Below are 15,481 nucleotides of genomic sequence, written 5' to 3' on the forward strand. Positions count from 1 at the left end.
ATAGGTCAGAGACAGGATCCAGCAGAGAGGATACCAAACATATTCAGTCTGAGCTTATCCTTGCTGGGGTTTTGTTGTTTTTTTACTGCATTTGTAGTCACAGACAGGTTAATGATTGATTGACAGACTGATATCAACCCAACTGTCGTCATCATCTGTCTGCCTCTGTTGGTTTTGTCTGTTGCTTAAAGATAAACAGTGAGACCACCAGGGCTGCAGAGACCTTCAGGAACATCGTCTGACCGCAGTCAGACGTCATCAGGTCAGGTCAGTGGCATTGGTTTCGTTGATGAGAGCTGCTTGTGTCTAACTGGATTATGGGACACCGTAACATTTTATGTCCACTTTATTTCTCAGATCATAAATGAGACTGGAAGGTCATTGTAGTCCTTTTTTATTTTTGGTACTTACACTTTCAAAGCACCTTTTTTATAAGGGATACATTGATTTATCTGCAAAACGATCTGTCAGCTGGATGATTTATCCGTGCTGATTTCCTTAAATCTGTGATTGACCGATATTTACATGTGAAGGCAAGCTTATCTACCTCAGCAAAGGTCTAAAAATCAGCCATATCAAAGTTTGAACATCAGATTGGCCCACCAGGTCATGTCTGCACATTTGCAGTAAACAATAGTCACACCACTGTTGCCAGCTCTGTGACTTTCTTGCTGTATGTAGGACAAAAAGAAAAATTGGTATTGGATAAAATCAGAATCAGCTGGTTAGGCTTTTAAAAAGATTGATCAGCCACAAATCTGTAATCGGTGCACCCGTTTTATGCCTTTTGCAAGACATCCAAGCCAGATATGAGAGCAAAGTGAGATCCGGGCTTCAGGACAAGACTTGATTTTGGTAAACATTAACGTAAAGCAGGCAACTGGTATTCTGTAATCTAAATTTCAGCTGAGAGATTAATTAGGATACTTGTTGTTTAGGGCAAGGCTTAACCAATCCATTTATAGCTGACCACAAATCGTAATTGGAGAAAAGCAGTTTCTCTCAGTTCTGGATGAATTGTCTGAAGCTGTCAGTTGGGAGGCGTTTCAGGACAACATCCTGTTGGAAAACATATGATTGTCCTGTTCAGTGCAAACCGAATGAGATGACAAAGTTACAGCAAAGTGGGGTAAAAGGGACTCTTGGTATATGTCACTTGAAATTTTAATCATTGACTATAGCACCTTACTAGTTAAAGGCATTTCTAGATCATCATAAAACCATCTTCATGTATAGCATCACGCCAATAGTGGAGAAGAGTGAAATGAGCTATCTATGTTAAACACATAAAAACACTAAATAGGGGAAATTTTCTTAGATCACACCATTACAGATTTCACATCTGCTGTGGGGGAGAAGATGTAGCATAACAGAGAGCGAGGAGGCGGTTGTGAGTACCACATACACTAGCTAGATTGACAGCACTGGCTCTGATTGGTTGTTTTAGACTGGGAGTGGGCCAGAATTACATAGCTTTTTGACTAAGCCAATAGCTAATTGGATTTTAGCTGAAATGTTGATATTTGTTATATTTGAGTTTAAGAATGATCAACAATGATCTCTGAATGACATACAATCACCACGTCAGTAAATTTGAACTTTTTACATTTTTTTTAAAGATAAAAACATGATGATCCGCTGGCGGCACGCTCTGGCGCCCCCTAACGATGGGCATAGCTGGAGGTTGAGTCACAGCAGAAAGAACAATTTTTGTTTGTGAAGACCTGGACATAAAAACATGAACTATTGAATACAAAAAAAAAAAAAACCTTGACCCCCCAAAAAGAATGACAAAGGTCTCTGGAAAGGTTTTATTTGTAGATGAATCATAAAGAGAACAAAGGAAAAAATATACATATATATCCATATGTACTAATTTATGTACAGTCAACTTTACAGACAACTAGAAATGTTTACAGCCGTTGATAAAGAGGAGGAGGATGTGCTGTCGGAGCAGTCTCTGTGGTGTTGCACTGATGCAACGATGGACAAGTCTTGCATATGTACATACATTCATAGGATGCAAATGCCTCTCTGTTCACACAAGCATTACAAATTCAATAACTGAATCAATGGAATGATGTACCATATTGTATATCTGCTGATATTACGTCACAGCCCTTAATATTTACAGGCAGTGAGGAGGGACTCCATGACAGAAACGTTGTCACTGAATTTACCTACAAGTTCACTCTGCTGGCAGCTCGGTAGGCAGGTGTGAACTTCAGCGTTTGTAACGATAAAACATTCTTTGCTAGCTGAGTTGCAAGGCTATCGTGGTGTTTGCAGTTAACACAAGGTAGAACTGAGGCAGGTCTTTGTCATTTGTAAAATAGCTCACATATTGAGGCATACAGTCATATTGAAATGTTCGAAATAGACACTAAGATCTTTATCATACAAAAGGTGATAGCTGTCCATTGGAGCTACATCTAATTATCAAGACCTCTACCTCCTTGGTTATTTTGTGAGTCAGACTGCCTGGGCTTTTTTTTTTTTTTTTTTTGTAAGATGTCATTTTAAGACTACATCTGCATCTACATGTGAGATATACGGAAGGCTGTACAGGCTCTAACTACTAATGATGGTCTTATATTTCATTCTGAAACTTATTTTTATTTGTGCAGATACATGACAACATGTCCACCTCTGATTCTTAATGTCAGAGTGGGGACAAAAACGAATGTCTGGCCAAAACTGAAAGGAAACACAAACTTTCTGAGCCAGATTTTGCTCTCCAACAGAAATCTGTTGTAAGAATTGAACTTTGACATATACTGAAAACAATCATGTACTGAGCTAAAGTTTCTTGATTTGCTTTGGGATACAAAGATTCTGCCAGAGAGGGAATGTCTAAATCAGCTCAGAAAAAAACAGACGTCAGACTAGACATGACTTTTAGCCACATGATCCCAGTGGAATTTGGTTTCTGGGCCTTCAGAGGGAGTTTACCATTTGAATCTACCACGGGATGATGTTAGAGTTGCGCGTGACGTCACGCTGTCCAGACCTCGGCCCGCTACGCCGTGACGGACGTCAAAACAACCTAAACGTTTCTGTAAAGCATGTCAAAAAGCAGACATCTGTAATCTATTATCGCTGTTATTTGGTTGATTTCACTTTAAAAATGGTCAAAGGATGCTGCGCACTTGGCTGTATAAACAAACAGATCAGGATAGAAACCAAACTTGTCATTTTATTGTACAACTATGAATGAGGAACGATGCGGTGGCGATGGACATCAGCGCTCGGTGTAACCGTGGATTTGCAGCAAACACTTTTTGCAAGATAAGAAGATTAACCTTCATATACTTTACAAGTAAGTATGCTTACAAAAAAATCAAACATAGGATTATGGAGAAGATACATGTCTAACCATTAGTAACCATGGAGAAAATGCTTCGTCATCATGTAGCCTAGCATGTGTGGAAAACTTGGGGCTTCTTATGGTGGGTCTGACCGTCCAATCAGAGACCGGAAAACTTCTGACGTCACTGTGAGCTTTCTATATGGCGAATCTGAAAGTTGAACTGTTTGTGAGGTTGATTAGACTGACATTGGCATCACATAGACGTAAATCTGATTGGGTGACACATCAAGAATCCACTCAGACATGTGCAGGAAGCAGTGGAGCCAAGAGAATAGTTACAGGTATTGGATGTGTTTACACCCAGTCCTTAGTATTGGAAGTAAATCAGTGACATTCAATTGAAAATATAATTTAGGTCGTAGGGATCCAGAAGGTGTTAGGGCCTGCAGTGAAGGCCTCGCAGGCCCTGCTGGCATCGTCCGGACTAAATGAAAACATGCTTACCGTATCTTCTGCTGACAGAGCAGAGAGAACAAATATCAGTGCAGACACAGCTGTTCCAGAGAAGCTAAGCAACGGCGGCTTGTTTCAAACTAGTGGAGGGGTTAGTGGAGCTCGACTGGCCGTCCCTGGGTTTCCAGTTGATTACAGCAAATTCCAGACAGCTCCGACATAGAGCAAGGTTTTGAGGCTCAAGTACGCACACGTCCTTACAATGCTTCTCTGGCACATCACTGAGGAGCTGATCATCCCCTGCGATCCCTGGAAGTACATGGAAGAGTTAGTTGGCCGAGCGAACTGTCCGGCCGCTTCGTGGGAAGCGGTGGACTTTGATGTGTTTTGACAGGTGATCACTGCGGGCAAACTTCTTCTCACACACGGGGCATTGGTAGGGTTTGACACCCGAATGGGATCTCCTGTGACGGGACAGCTCATCAGACCGAGAAAACCTGGAAGGAGGGAGGAGAACATGAAATGTGAGGATGAATGGAGAAGGGCTGGTTAGGCCGGAAACCACAAACTATTTTCTTATCGACTAAACTGATCAGTTTTCCAGGCGTTTACTGACAGGATTAACAGTAAGAACGTGAACACCCAATCTCTACTGATGAGAATGAAACTGTTTTTTTTTTTTTGTATAATCAGTGAATAATCAGCAATTGATGATTTAGCTCATTTAGAAAAGTGTGTAAAAGTCTCCTGTCCTCCAGATATCTGGTTATCTTTGGCAGTTTAATAACTTTGACAGTTAGCTTCACTTCTTCTGCTCATTATGTTGAGACTCTTATTTAGGAAGAGCGATCTTTCCTGCCAACAGCCATCACTATCTACAATGACTCTGAAGAATTTGAGTTCTTGTGGGTCACAACCACATTCAGCTTCCCTGTGGAATCACTAAGGTGTTTTTGAGTTTGAATTTGAGTCAGGAAGTAGTTCTGACAGGATGGTTCCAGTCAGGCGGGATGAAACCAGATCTTCCTTTTTACTCTCAAGTAACGTCTTGCTTGTCCAGCGTCCTCGCCAAGCCGAGCAGATTCAACCACATAATCATCAGCCGCGAGCCGAAGCGTTTCACGCCAGGCTGTAACTCACCGGCCTGCAGCTCGGTTAGGCCAGCGTGGAATCCCAGCTGGACTCGGAGGAGAGGAAAACACCGGTCGGCTGAAGCGGCGTGAACCTCAGCTGCAGGCCCTCCTCCCAGCAAAACAAGATGTCTGCCGGTCACTGCACACAGCTGGACTCTGCAGCCCAGATGTTCCCTAGCTGAACGCGCGAGACACAAGACCCGCACGGCGATGTTGTCGTGTGACCGAGCGGCCGTGTTCCAGTTGTTTACATCACATGTAAACACTTTAAGATGCAGATACAAAAATACCAAAAGATCCACTTCAGTCTTAGAGACACATATTTTGAAAGGTCAGTGGGGTTCTGTTGAGAGGGAAGTCACGAGAAAACCTCATTAAAAGATTTTCCCTGAGCTACGTGGGAAACCGTTACCCAACTACTAAAGAACAGCAGGCTTTGTCTTCTAGAAAGTGTATCCATCTGTGATACACACCTATACACACCTGCCTGCCGCCATCACAATCCTCAATAACTCTTTGAAGAATCTGAATTAAATGCTTTCATACAACATTTCATTTCCATTTGGGATCAATAAAGTATTTTTGAATTTGAATGTACAAACAACTCCACACAGAAATGTCAAACAAGTTCAACTGCTGTCAAGACGGATTTAGATGCCTGTTTACATGGAGGGCTGTTGTTATTATTATTATTATTATTATAGCTACACTATCAGACATGTTAGCAGAGTGATTTACCACAAACATTCACTGGTCAGAAAGCATTTTTTGGCTTTCTATGAATAAAGCAGACTTGCCTCATAATGCTGCTGTGTTCACAGGAGCTGCTGCGAGTTGCAACCACTTTTATTTAAAAAGATAACAGATAAAAAGTCACAATCTCAACTAGATCACTTATGTCAAACATATTCAGAAGCTGCACATACAGTCATCTGGTAACTGGACTCTCAAGCTGTCCTGCATTTTGTCATTTATTCCCATACATGGTGGCTCTCAAAAACTATTTTCAATCTGCCAGTTAAATGGCAGAATAAAAAGCCTTAACATTTTTCAGAATCTCCACAGAGAAAGAAAAAAACTGTGAATTATTGCTTCCACACAGGTGACAGTTTTGCTTCATATTTGACCTTTTTAGACGACTACATTTAAGAATGGAACAGGATCTATTACACGCTTCTGCCTTTATGGTAAAGATTGTACACAAAAACATTTGATTATAAAAATAAAACTTGTTGGAGAGGAAGAGGGAGCATAATCTCACCTTGGTGAGGTGATGAAAATGGATAGAATAGATCTCTGCATAGATATCTGTGTTTGAGGGGCCCAGTGGCCCTCAGGTCACCATCTGGCTAACATTAGACTGTGAAGGAACTCAAACCAAAGGACGACCACATTTAATCTGAACCTGTAAGGTTCATCCTGTCATGAGGCTGAATTCAGAGTGACTCTTAACACACTCCCCTCTGGTCCCTTTCTATTCTCATTTGTTATTGTGGGTGAAAATCTCTCAGCAAGGAGGGAGTTTGTTCTCTGGTTTCTTCCCATCATGTTTACTTAAATAACCTGACTGGCCATCAGTGTGTTAACCTGCCTCACAACCACAGACTGCTGCAGATGGACACCAACAACACCACCAGCACCACCAACACCAGCACCACCAACACCAACACCATCACCACCATCACTAGCATCACCAACACCAACACCATCACCACCAACACCATCACCACCACCACCAACACCATCACCACCAACACCATCACCACCACCACCAACACCATCACCACCAACACCATCACCATCACCACCAACACCATCACCACCACCACCAACACCAACACCATCACCACCAACACCATCACCACCACCACCAACACCATCACCAACACCATCACCACCAACACCATCACCACCAACACCAACACCATCACCACCAACACCATCACCACCAACACCATCACCAACACCAACACCATCACCACCAACACCAACACCACCAACACCAACACCATCACCACCAACACCATCACCATCACCACCAACACCATCACCAACACCATCACCACCAACACCAACACCACCAACACCAACACCATCACCACCAACACCATCACCACCAACACCATCACCATCACCACCAACACCATCACCATCACCACCAACACCAACACCATCACCACCAACACCATCACCACCACCACCAACACCATCACCACCAACACCATCACCACCACCACCAACACCATCACCAACACCATCACCACCAACACCATCACCACCAACACCAACACCATCACCACCAACACCATCACCAACACCATCACCACCAACACCATCACCACCAACACCATCACCACCACCACCAACACCATCACCACCAACACCATCACCACCACCACCAACACCATCACCACCAACACCATCACCACCAACACCATCACCACCACCACCAACACCATCACCACCAACACCATCACCACCACCACCAACACATCACCAGCACCACCAACACCATCACTAGCACCACCAACACCATCATAGAAACATAATCTTTGCATCTTAAAACATAAACTTAGTATAATTTTCTAACAATGACTCCTGTTGAAAATAAAATGTAGAACATAATTTAGTCTCTATTTAATGGTGACCGCTGCATCTAATCTGGATTAGATGCAGCAGTGGTTTTGCAGTGAGCTGATGATGTACTGGGTTGACACGGGCTGTTTGGGTCACGGTACCGATCCGATCTAGAACGAGAAGATATCTGGCTCCATGCAGGCCTGCAGCTGCTCTGCAGGGTCTCGTGTTTGACTCACACAGTGTTTGACAAGTAAGCATTCAATTTTAGTGACGTCATCAAAATGGCACGTGAATCCGAAAGGAAAATGACCCGCTGAACTGGACGATCAGACAAAGACCACGACTACTGTACTGGCATGACGGTCATGATGCCCACCATCACCGTTTACAGTACGAAGCTGAGAGGCGTTTTGCTTCCTGTGGCCCCCTCTCCATCCCCCCTTCAGTCTGTTGCTCGATTCTTCCCGTCTTTCATGCTGTGAGGCGGCTTGGACGTTCCTGCCCACAGTCATGGTAACTATTCAGTGCTTATTCTTTGTTGGGTCAACAACCTCACTCTTGCTCCCTTCAAGTGACTGCATGCAAACCGAGGTAGGGGCTTTTTTTCTGTTTTGTCTGCAGGTTGTTAAGAAAACCACCGTCTTCCTTACAGTACACTTCTTTATTTAATACTATAGGCTAGTCCTGTATTATAGTCAGAAGTGGGCAGAGTACACAAACGTCTCACTCAAGCAAGCGAAGCGATTTTTCATAATCAAATTGCTCAAGTAAAAGAGTGCAGTGTAGTACAAATACTCCTAAAAGTATTTTTCTTCTAAAATATTACTCAAGTAAATATAACCAGTTACTACCCAACTCTTGTCGTAGTACTATATTTTAGTAGTACAATGTACCGCATTATAGTAACCTCTAACCTTATAGTAACCTAACCTTTAATCTCAGCGGTAAAAAAAACACAAAAAAAAACTATTTTCCTTATGGAGCCCAATAAGAAGCAGTAGGTCCTCACAACATTTTTGGAAAGATGGGCCTTGGTAGATGAGACACACACACACACACACACACACACACACACACACACACACACACACACACACACACACACACACACACACACCCACACACACACACACCCTGCCTGTTGTAAACAGACAGAGGTCCTTTTGTTTGCTAGAACACAGTTCCTGGATTAAACAGAGCAAACGTGTGCAGCTCTCCTCATCCTGTTAGAACATACGCTGCTCTCCAACTACAAACCATGAGCAGCAGCTGACTGAGAGGTCAGAGGCAACACAGGACCTTCAGGATGAATTGCTGTCACCCTGCAAGACGCGGCATCCAGAAGGTAGACTGCATAGCATCTAATATGGCCATTTTGATGCAGCCGGTCTTTGTTTGTGGGCTCCAACTTTTCAGGAACTGGAAACTTGGCGTGAGCAACAAGTACAAGAAACGACCCCAAAAATAATTCATCCAATAATAAATAAATACCAGTGATAAAAGGAAATAATTAAATCTTTGCATGGACTCAGAAATTTGTTCAAATGAATGCAGTAGCTCTACATGTGGAACAGTTGATGGAGCTAAACAGGCTAAGAAATGTGTTAGCAGGAGAATGTGAATATTCAGTGCATTTTCCATTTGGGCTTTTAGTGCATCTTACTGCAAAGTTCTATAAGTGGACTGAATTTATAAACTGATCTTCCAGTTATACTCAAAGAGCTTTATACCAAACAAACCAATAAATCGGTTCATTGCTTTTTCTCACCACATTCTACAAAAACCTGGTGGGGAAAACATATTAGTGTCATTGGGGAGAGAAAAAAAAGCCTCTCTGTCCTACCATAACAAATGTAAACCTGTAGAATCTGTTAAACATTACTGGGACTTTAACTAGAAATGTTGGTCACCAGAGATGGGCAGTAACTAGTTACATTCACTCAATTACATTTACTTGAGTAACTATTTTTGAAAAGGAAAAAGGAAAGAGTATTTTTATTGTGCTGCTCTATTTGAGTAATTTTACTAGGAAGTATCAATACTTTTATTGGAGTAATATTTCTGGATACTCAACCCACTGAATGAAGAACAAACATGTTTTTACCAGAAAATCTACCAGACACAGACGTACAGCTGCAGTTTTTCTTAAAGTTTCAGAAGATTTTTTATTGAAAGACACCGATTTGGAAAAAAAAAATATTTTACTTGATTTTACTACTTTTGCTGCTTACATGAATTATCGTCACTTTGGTCCTTAAAATACCAAAACTTCCACTTAGCTTCATATTTTGCCCCATCTGATGATGTCACTTTTAAACATTAAATTATCAATAACGTTACTGATCGGTTACTCTGCACTTCAGCAGATTTTTTATTTATTTATTTTTTTAACCAAATACGTTTTTCCTGGAGTCATTTCTTGGACGGCTACATTTTACTTTTACTCGAGTTAAAATATGTTGAAGTTGAGCCACTTTTACTTCAGTACCATTTTGATGTCCTCTGGCCACGGCAACATGACTCTCTAGACCCGAAAGCTTCAATAAATATGTGGGCTGAGCTGGAGAGCAGACGGCATCAGGATTCCGATCGTCATGTGGAGCTTCGACCTTGTGAAATACCGAGCGCCGTCCCGTCGGCTGAGGGAGGACACACAGACGGCCAGCAGACCGGCTCCAGCAATTGCACCACCACTGGTTTAGTAAGAACATGCAGTTTTCACCTACTGAAGAAAGTTACTCAGATTAAAGGTTGGACTTTAATGAATGTATATGTCTCAGCGATGTGTGTGTGTGTGTGGGTGTGTGTGTGTGTGTGTGTGTGTGTGTGTGTGTGTGTGTGTGTGTGTGTGTGTGTGTGTGTGGTGTGTGTGTGTGTGTGTGTGTGTGTGTGTGTGTGTGTATCTGGGGTGTTTTAGGATTACAGATGAACCACCACAATACTCTCCCCCCTCTCAGCTCCGACAAACTTGATAACAGCGACGCAGAGACGCCGTTTCTAAGTTTACGATTACAACTTCCTCCACACTCATAAAACGGGAGGACGTCCTTCTGAATCGGCAAACTTTGCAAGTAGAGGCAGAGGACCCAAAAACTTTATTCAAGAAAGAGTAGCACGACTTCAACATATTTTTACTCCAGTAAAAGTACAAAGGAGCCAAGTAAGAGTGAAAAAGTATTTAGTGAAAAGTCTACTAAAGTACTGAGTCACTGATCAAATGATCAGTCACTTATTATTTAAATGTTCTATCAATCAGTGGGTTGAGAATCCAGAAATTTCACTCAAGTAAGAGAAGAGATACTTCAAAACAAAATTACTCAAAAGTGCAGTAAAAATATTCTTAAAGGTAATTTTTTTCAAAAGTTACTGACTAGTTTCTATCCATTTCTGTCTCAGGGTGCAGGCTGTTCTAAACCCTTCTGCACCAAGGAGCCTGTTTTACTGCTTCACTCAGTGAATCACTCTGTGTGACCAGCAGAAAGGTAACTTATTACATAAACATCAACAGCCCACCCGGTCTCGGTGCCACCCGGTCCCGGTGCCACCCACCTCCATCCGCAGCCCTGCCAGTTGCAGGCGAACGGCTTTTCCCCGGTGTGTCTCCTCAGGTGGGCCTTCAGGTGGCTGCTCTTTGTGTACATCTTGTTGCAGCCAGAAAAAGAGCACTTGTGCATTTTAATGAGATCCGCCACGGGATTCTTCTGGAACCTTTGACCTCCGATGAGAATGGCCGACGCCTGGCTGGCAGCGCTCTCCCCCAGACCGAGGGGCTTGGCTGCAATGGGGACTGGTGCAATCCGTACGAACTTGGAGACAGTGAGGCTGGGGGATGGCACGATGTGGGGCACCAGGGCAAAAGTCTGTCCCTGGATGTTGACCAACAGCTGTGCAATTTTGATGTCTGAGACGGGGCCGGGCTGTGAGGGCTGGGCTGCAGGAGTAACCGAGGTCAGCGTGGGCTCCTGCTTCACCCGCACGGGCTGAATCTGGAGGACGACGGGCGTCCCGCTGCTGCTCGTGGACCTGTCTTCTAATGACGGTTTGTTGGTTGAGGTTTTTTTGGCCCCTGCGACAGCTTCGTGCATTGGATTGGTCGATGATGCTTTGCTTTCGGGCAAGGCCGCCGTGGCTGGACCAGAGGTGCCAGTGGTGGGGACAGTTTGGTCTGAATGTTTGGCCTCTGGCTCCAACTTGAGCTCAGAAGTGGACGCCCTGCGACACTCCAGACCCCCATCTAAACCTAAAGTCTCCTCTGCTCCAACGTCAAACCCTTCCTGCTTCACCGTCACCATCTCCATATTCTCCTCAAGAAATTCTTCAATCTCCTCCAGTGTCGGATGGAACGACTCTAAAAGCTGTTCTGCTGTCTCCACATTGGACCAAGTGAGAAAGTTAAAGTCTTCCTCCTCCACCGGCTCGGTTTTGGACGGCTCGTCTCCCCTCGAGTCCCACTGGAAGGCGTTCAGTGGCTCGGGTGCGGCAGAAACTCCGCCGGCACTTCCTAAGGAGGCCTGAGACAACAGGTGGTCCAGGATGCTGTCCTGGCTTTCAGCGCTGGAGCTGCTTCCACAGCTGGAGCTGAGCTCCAGCGAATCTGGGCTGGAGCAGGAGCGAGGGCTGGAGCAGGAGCGAGGGCTGGAGAGCGCGCTCACATCGTCGTCTGAAAACGGTGACGGGATCACCTGGTAGGAGCCGAGGTCTGACACCATGTCTAGTGGGCTGTAGGCTCGCAGAGAACAGCGGAGTGGAAGGGAAGTCTCTCCGTTTGCCGGAGAGTTATCCACCATCCCTGGCCAAACTGCTTCCTCTGGCTGGATTCTGCAGTCTGTGTTTACACAGATCAGAGAGCTTGTCCTTGGCCGTGGAGATGGGTAGACCAAATAAACTAAAGTAACCAAGGTCACCGTCCTCACTCCGGTGAGAGCCTCAAAGCTGTACAGGAAACAATCCAGAGGTGTCCAGGCTGGACGTCGGATTTCTGCAAGGACAAAAAAGCAACATCAAGAAAATGTAACTAAAAACAACCCACCTCCTCAACATTTCATTATTTACATTTCTGAGAAACAGCTGAGTGGACGGTCTTCTCTGATTCCCATTTTGATCGATATTTATCAGATGATCAGGAATTTCCTCCATAGGTTTTTGTCCAATCTTCAAAAATCACTCAGTCAACATTAAGTTACTGCTTGCCACCAGCATCTCTGGTATTTTTTGTTTAATTCAGATGTTAGATTATCTGTGTACATAACACTTAAATCAGCTGATTGTTGAGCATCCAATATCAAGTGGATTTTGGCTGCCACTTCGATCCTGTCGTGGAACGCATCTGCAGAGTTGTACATTTTCTCCAGTCAATCAATTTTTATTTTTTATTATGTTCAAGGTGACATAAAGAATCACATATTCTTCAAGGTATAATGAAGCTTTTCAATAGGAATACAGTTTAATAGGTTGATAGGTTACACTCAGAGAGGACTGATTCTGGACCGGGCTGTGAAGAGCAGCAGTGATGGCGTGTGGCCGGATCATATTCCTATTAATGTCCTACAGTAGGCCTCAGAAATAGGCTGCTTTCCTGGAACGTGGGGCCTCGGCCTCCAGTCCCTCCCCTCCTGTTTCTCTCCGTGCTTCCTTTCCAGGGGCCCCTGCATACTCAGAGTGACCGAAGGTAAACCCGGGCGACAGGCAGACGGGGGGTGGGGGGAGGGAGGGGGGAGGAAGCAAACAGGACGCCTGGGGGCGACAGAGAGCAGCTGTGCAGGATCACCTGCTCCGCTTGTTTACAGGACGGAGCAACGGAGCAGTCTGTCATGTTTGAACTACAATCTATGAAGAACAGTCTGAACTCTTATCATTATTATTATTATTATTATTATTAGTTCACAGTGAACCCAAATATAACAGTTTATTGAAAATAATAAAGAAGAAGAAATCTTGTATTTGTTCATTTTATTTTTTTACATAAAGCTATTTTTTTAAAATCTAAATCGGATGCGTCCAGAGATTTGCGGTGCATCATGTAGTTTGCAGTTTGGTCCAGAATCAGAACCCTGCTCTCCTCTCCTCTCCTCTCCTCTCCTCTCCTCCTTCACGTCAACATGTTTTCATCCAGGCAGCAGCAGCAGCAGCTTCATGGCACCGAGAGGAAATCTCTCCCCTCACCAAGTTGGATCGGGTCTTACCGTGGTCAGGGTTCGGGTCCCGGTCCGGGGAGGCTCCGTTTCATCCCTCTGGCTCGGTTCGTCCGCTCGGGTTTCACCAGTCCGCGCAGCGCTGCGGTCCGACCGTCCGCTCTGGTCCCACGGAGTTCTACTATGTGTCCGTCACATGACTGTAGTGGAAACCGAGAGGCTCCCACTGAAGGCTCGTCCCCGCTCCGCGGATCCATTGGCCGCCAGAGGAGGGGACGCGGAGAGGGAGGGCGGGCCGTGAGCCGCTTCCTGCTGCATGGGCTGACATGTGATCAGCAGCGGGCTGCGCTGCGCTGCGCTGACTTACTGCCTGGAAAATGAGTCCAGAAGGTCGAGCTGCAGAAGTGGGTCGGCTGCAGAGAGGCCGTGGAAACGGAACACGCCTCCATCCCTGTTGCTACCTGAGTGGAACAGAAAGAGCTGCTGCTGGAGCCAGTACTTGAAATGAACCATGGATTCATAAAAATGACAATAAAAAAATAAATCTTCTTTAAGGTCTCTGGTGCTCAAGGCACACTGCCCTGAATGATTTAGGTGATTTCAATTGACAAGTGGGTTAGGGTTGATCAGGTGGGTTAGGGTTGATCAGGTGTAGTGCAGCAGGGAAACATCAAAAACAGGAGGGGCAGCGTGGTGACCAGGACCAGGGTGGGGAAACACTGACCAGGAGGAATGGAGACCCAAACGGAGGTACTGACCCCCAGGAAACTGGAGGTGGAGATGTTTAGGCCAAGCAGTAACATTTTCCCATGCACCTCCTGTGACCACAACCAGGAAGAACCTAAACAAGTCTTGTGCCCAGAAGTCTCTCCCTAAACTCCAGTTCCTCCATCTTCCCTGCTTAACCAAAGGAGGAAATGGTTGGGGAAAGATTTCTGGGCACAAGACTTGTTTTGGTTGAACGTATTTGTCTTTGGGTTCCAGACTCTACTGGAAACACTACTCTGGCTCCGAGACTCAGAGCTCCTTATGCAACCGGTCTCTATTAGGTTTCCCAGTTTTCCAGAAGATCCATGACTCGGATCAGTCCCGGTGGGGATCGATGTGACGCCCCCAATTTGTTGGGTGGGGTATTAATGAGCATCACCCACAGAAGACTGTCCAGTGCATAAGAGATGTCAGCGACAAATACAATCTGTATGGATGCTTTTCAACTGGAACAGGGAAGCTGGTTACAATTGGTGGAAATGGAAATTGACCATAGTTCAGAACAACCTGGAAGAAACCCAGTAGTTCAGACAGAAGTACTGTAACAAATAAATGAGGCATCAGAAGTTCCAGAAATCCATACATTTTGCTGATATGTTACTCAGCCCCATGTTTAGTCTTTGGTTTTTGTTTAATGCAAACCCCAATCTTGATCTGGGATACAGAGGAACAGACTAGAGACTGACTGGACCTGGTAGAACCACTGCTGAGTGAGGAGGACAAAGTGCTCAGAACGATGCCAGACTGGGAGAACGATGCCAGACTGGGAGAAGGTTCCAGAAGCTGCTCACTGGTTTAACCACAGGGGTTTAGAAGCAGCAGAAAGGACAAACTGTGAGAAAGAACATTTGTTAGCTTTTGTGTAACGGTTTAGACAAAGGCCTTTTGATTAAGCGCAACCAAATGACTGAGTTCTGTATCCGTTTGTCTGTGAACAACTGATGTAAAATCATCGCATTTGACGTCAATTGGCACCAAAAAAATACAAGAAATATAAAAATATAAAATAAGGTGATTAAGTAAAGAGCAACGAGTTTATAGAGTCGTGTGCCATCTGGTTAATCAGTACAGAACATTACAAATAAAATTACTGTTCGCCCCAAAAG

At 44.5% G+C, this 15,481-nt stretch overlaps 1 protein-coding gene across 1 annotated transcript; it reads right to left on the bottom strand.

The window, feature by feature from the left end:
- Positions 1-1,797: 1,797 nt before the first annotated feature.
- Positions 1,798-13,984, bottom strand: LOC129354861 (Krueppel-like factor 15). Its single transcript, XM_055024397.1, has 3 exons — positions 13,659-13,984; positions 11,026-12,454; positions 1,798-4,260 (listed from the first exon to the last, which is right to left on the bottom strand). Exons 2-3 carry the CDS (start codon positions 12,261-12,263, stop codon positions 4,092-4,094), a joined length of 1,407 nt encoding a protein of 468 aa, XP_054880372.1. The 5' UTR covers positions 12,264-12,454; positions 13,659-13,984; the 3' UTR covers positions 1,798-4,091.
- Between the last annotated feature and the right edge of the window lie 1,497 nt (positions 13,985-15,481).

This window comes from Poeciliopsis prolifica, unplaced genomic scaffold (genome assembly GCF_027474105.1).
Source record: "Poeciliopsis prolifica strain line A6 unplaced genomic scaffold, Auburn_PproV2 SCAFFOLD003, whole genome shotgun sequence".
NCBI classification, from domain to species: Eukaryota; Metazoa; Chordata; class Actinopteri; order Cyprinodontiformes; family Poeciliidae; genus Poeciliopsis; species Poeciliopsis prolifica.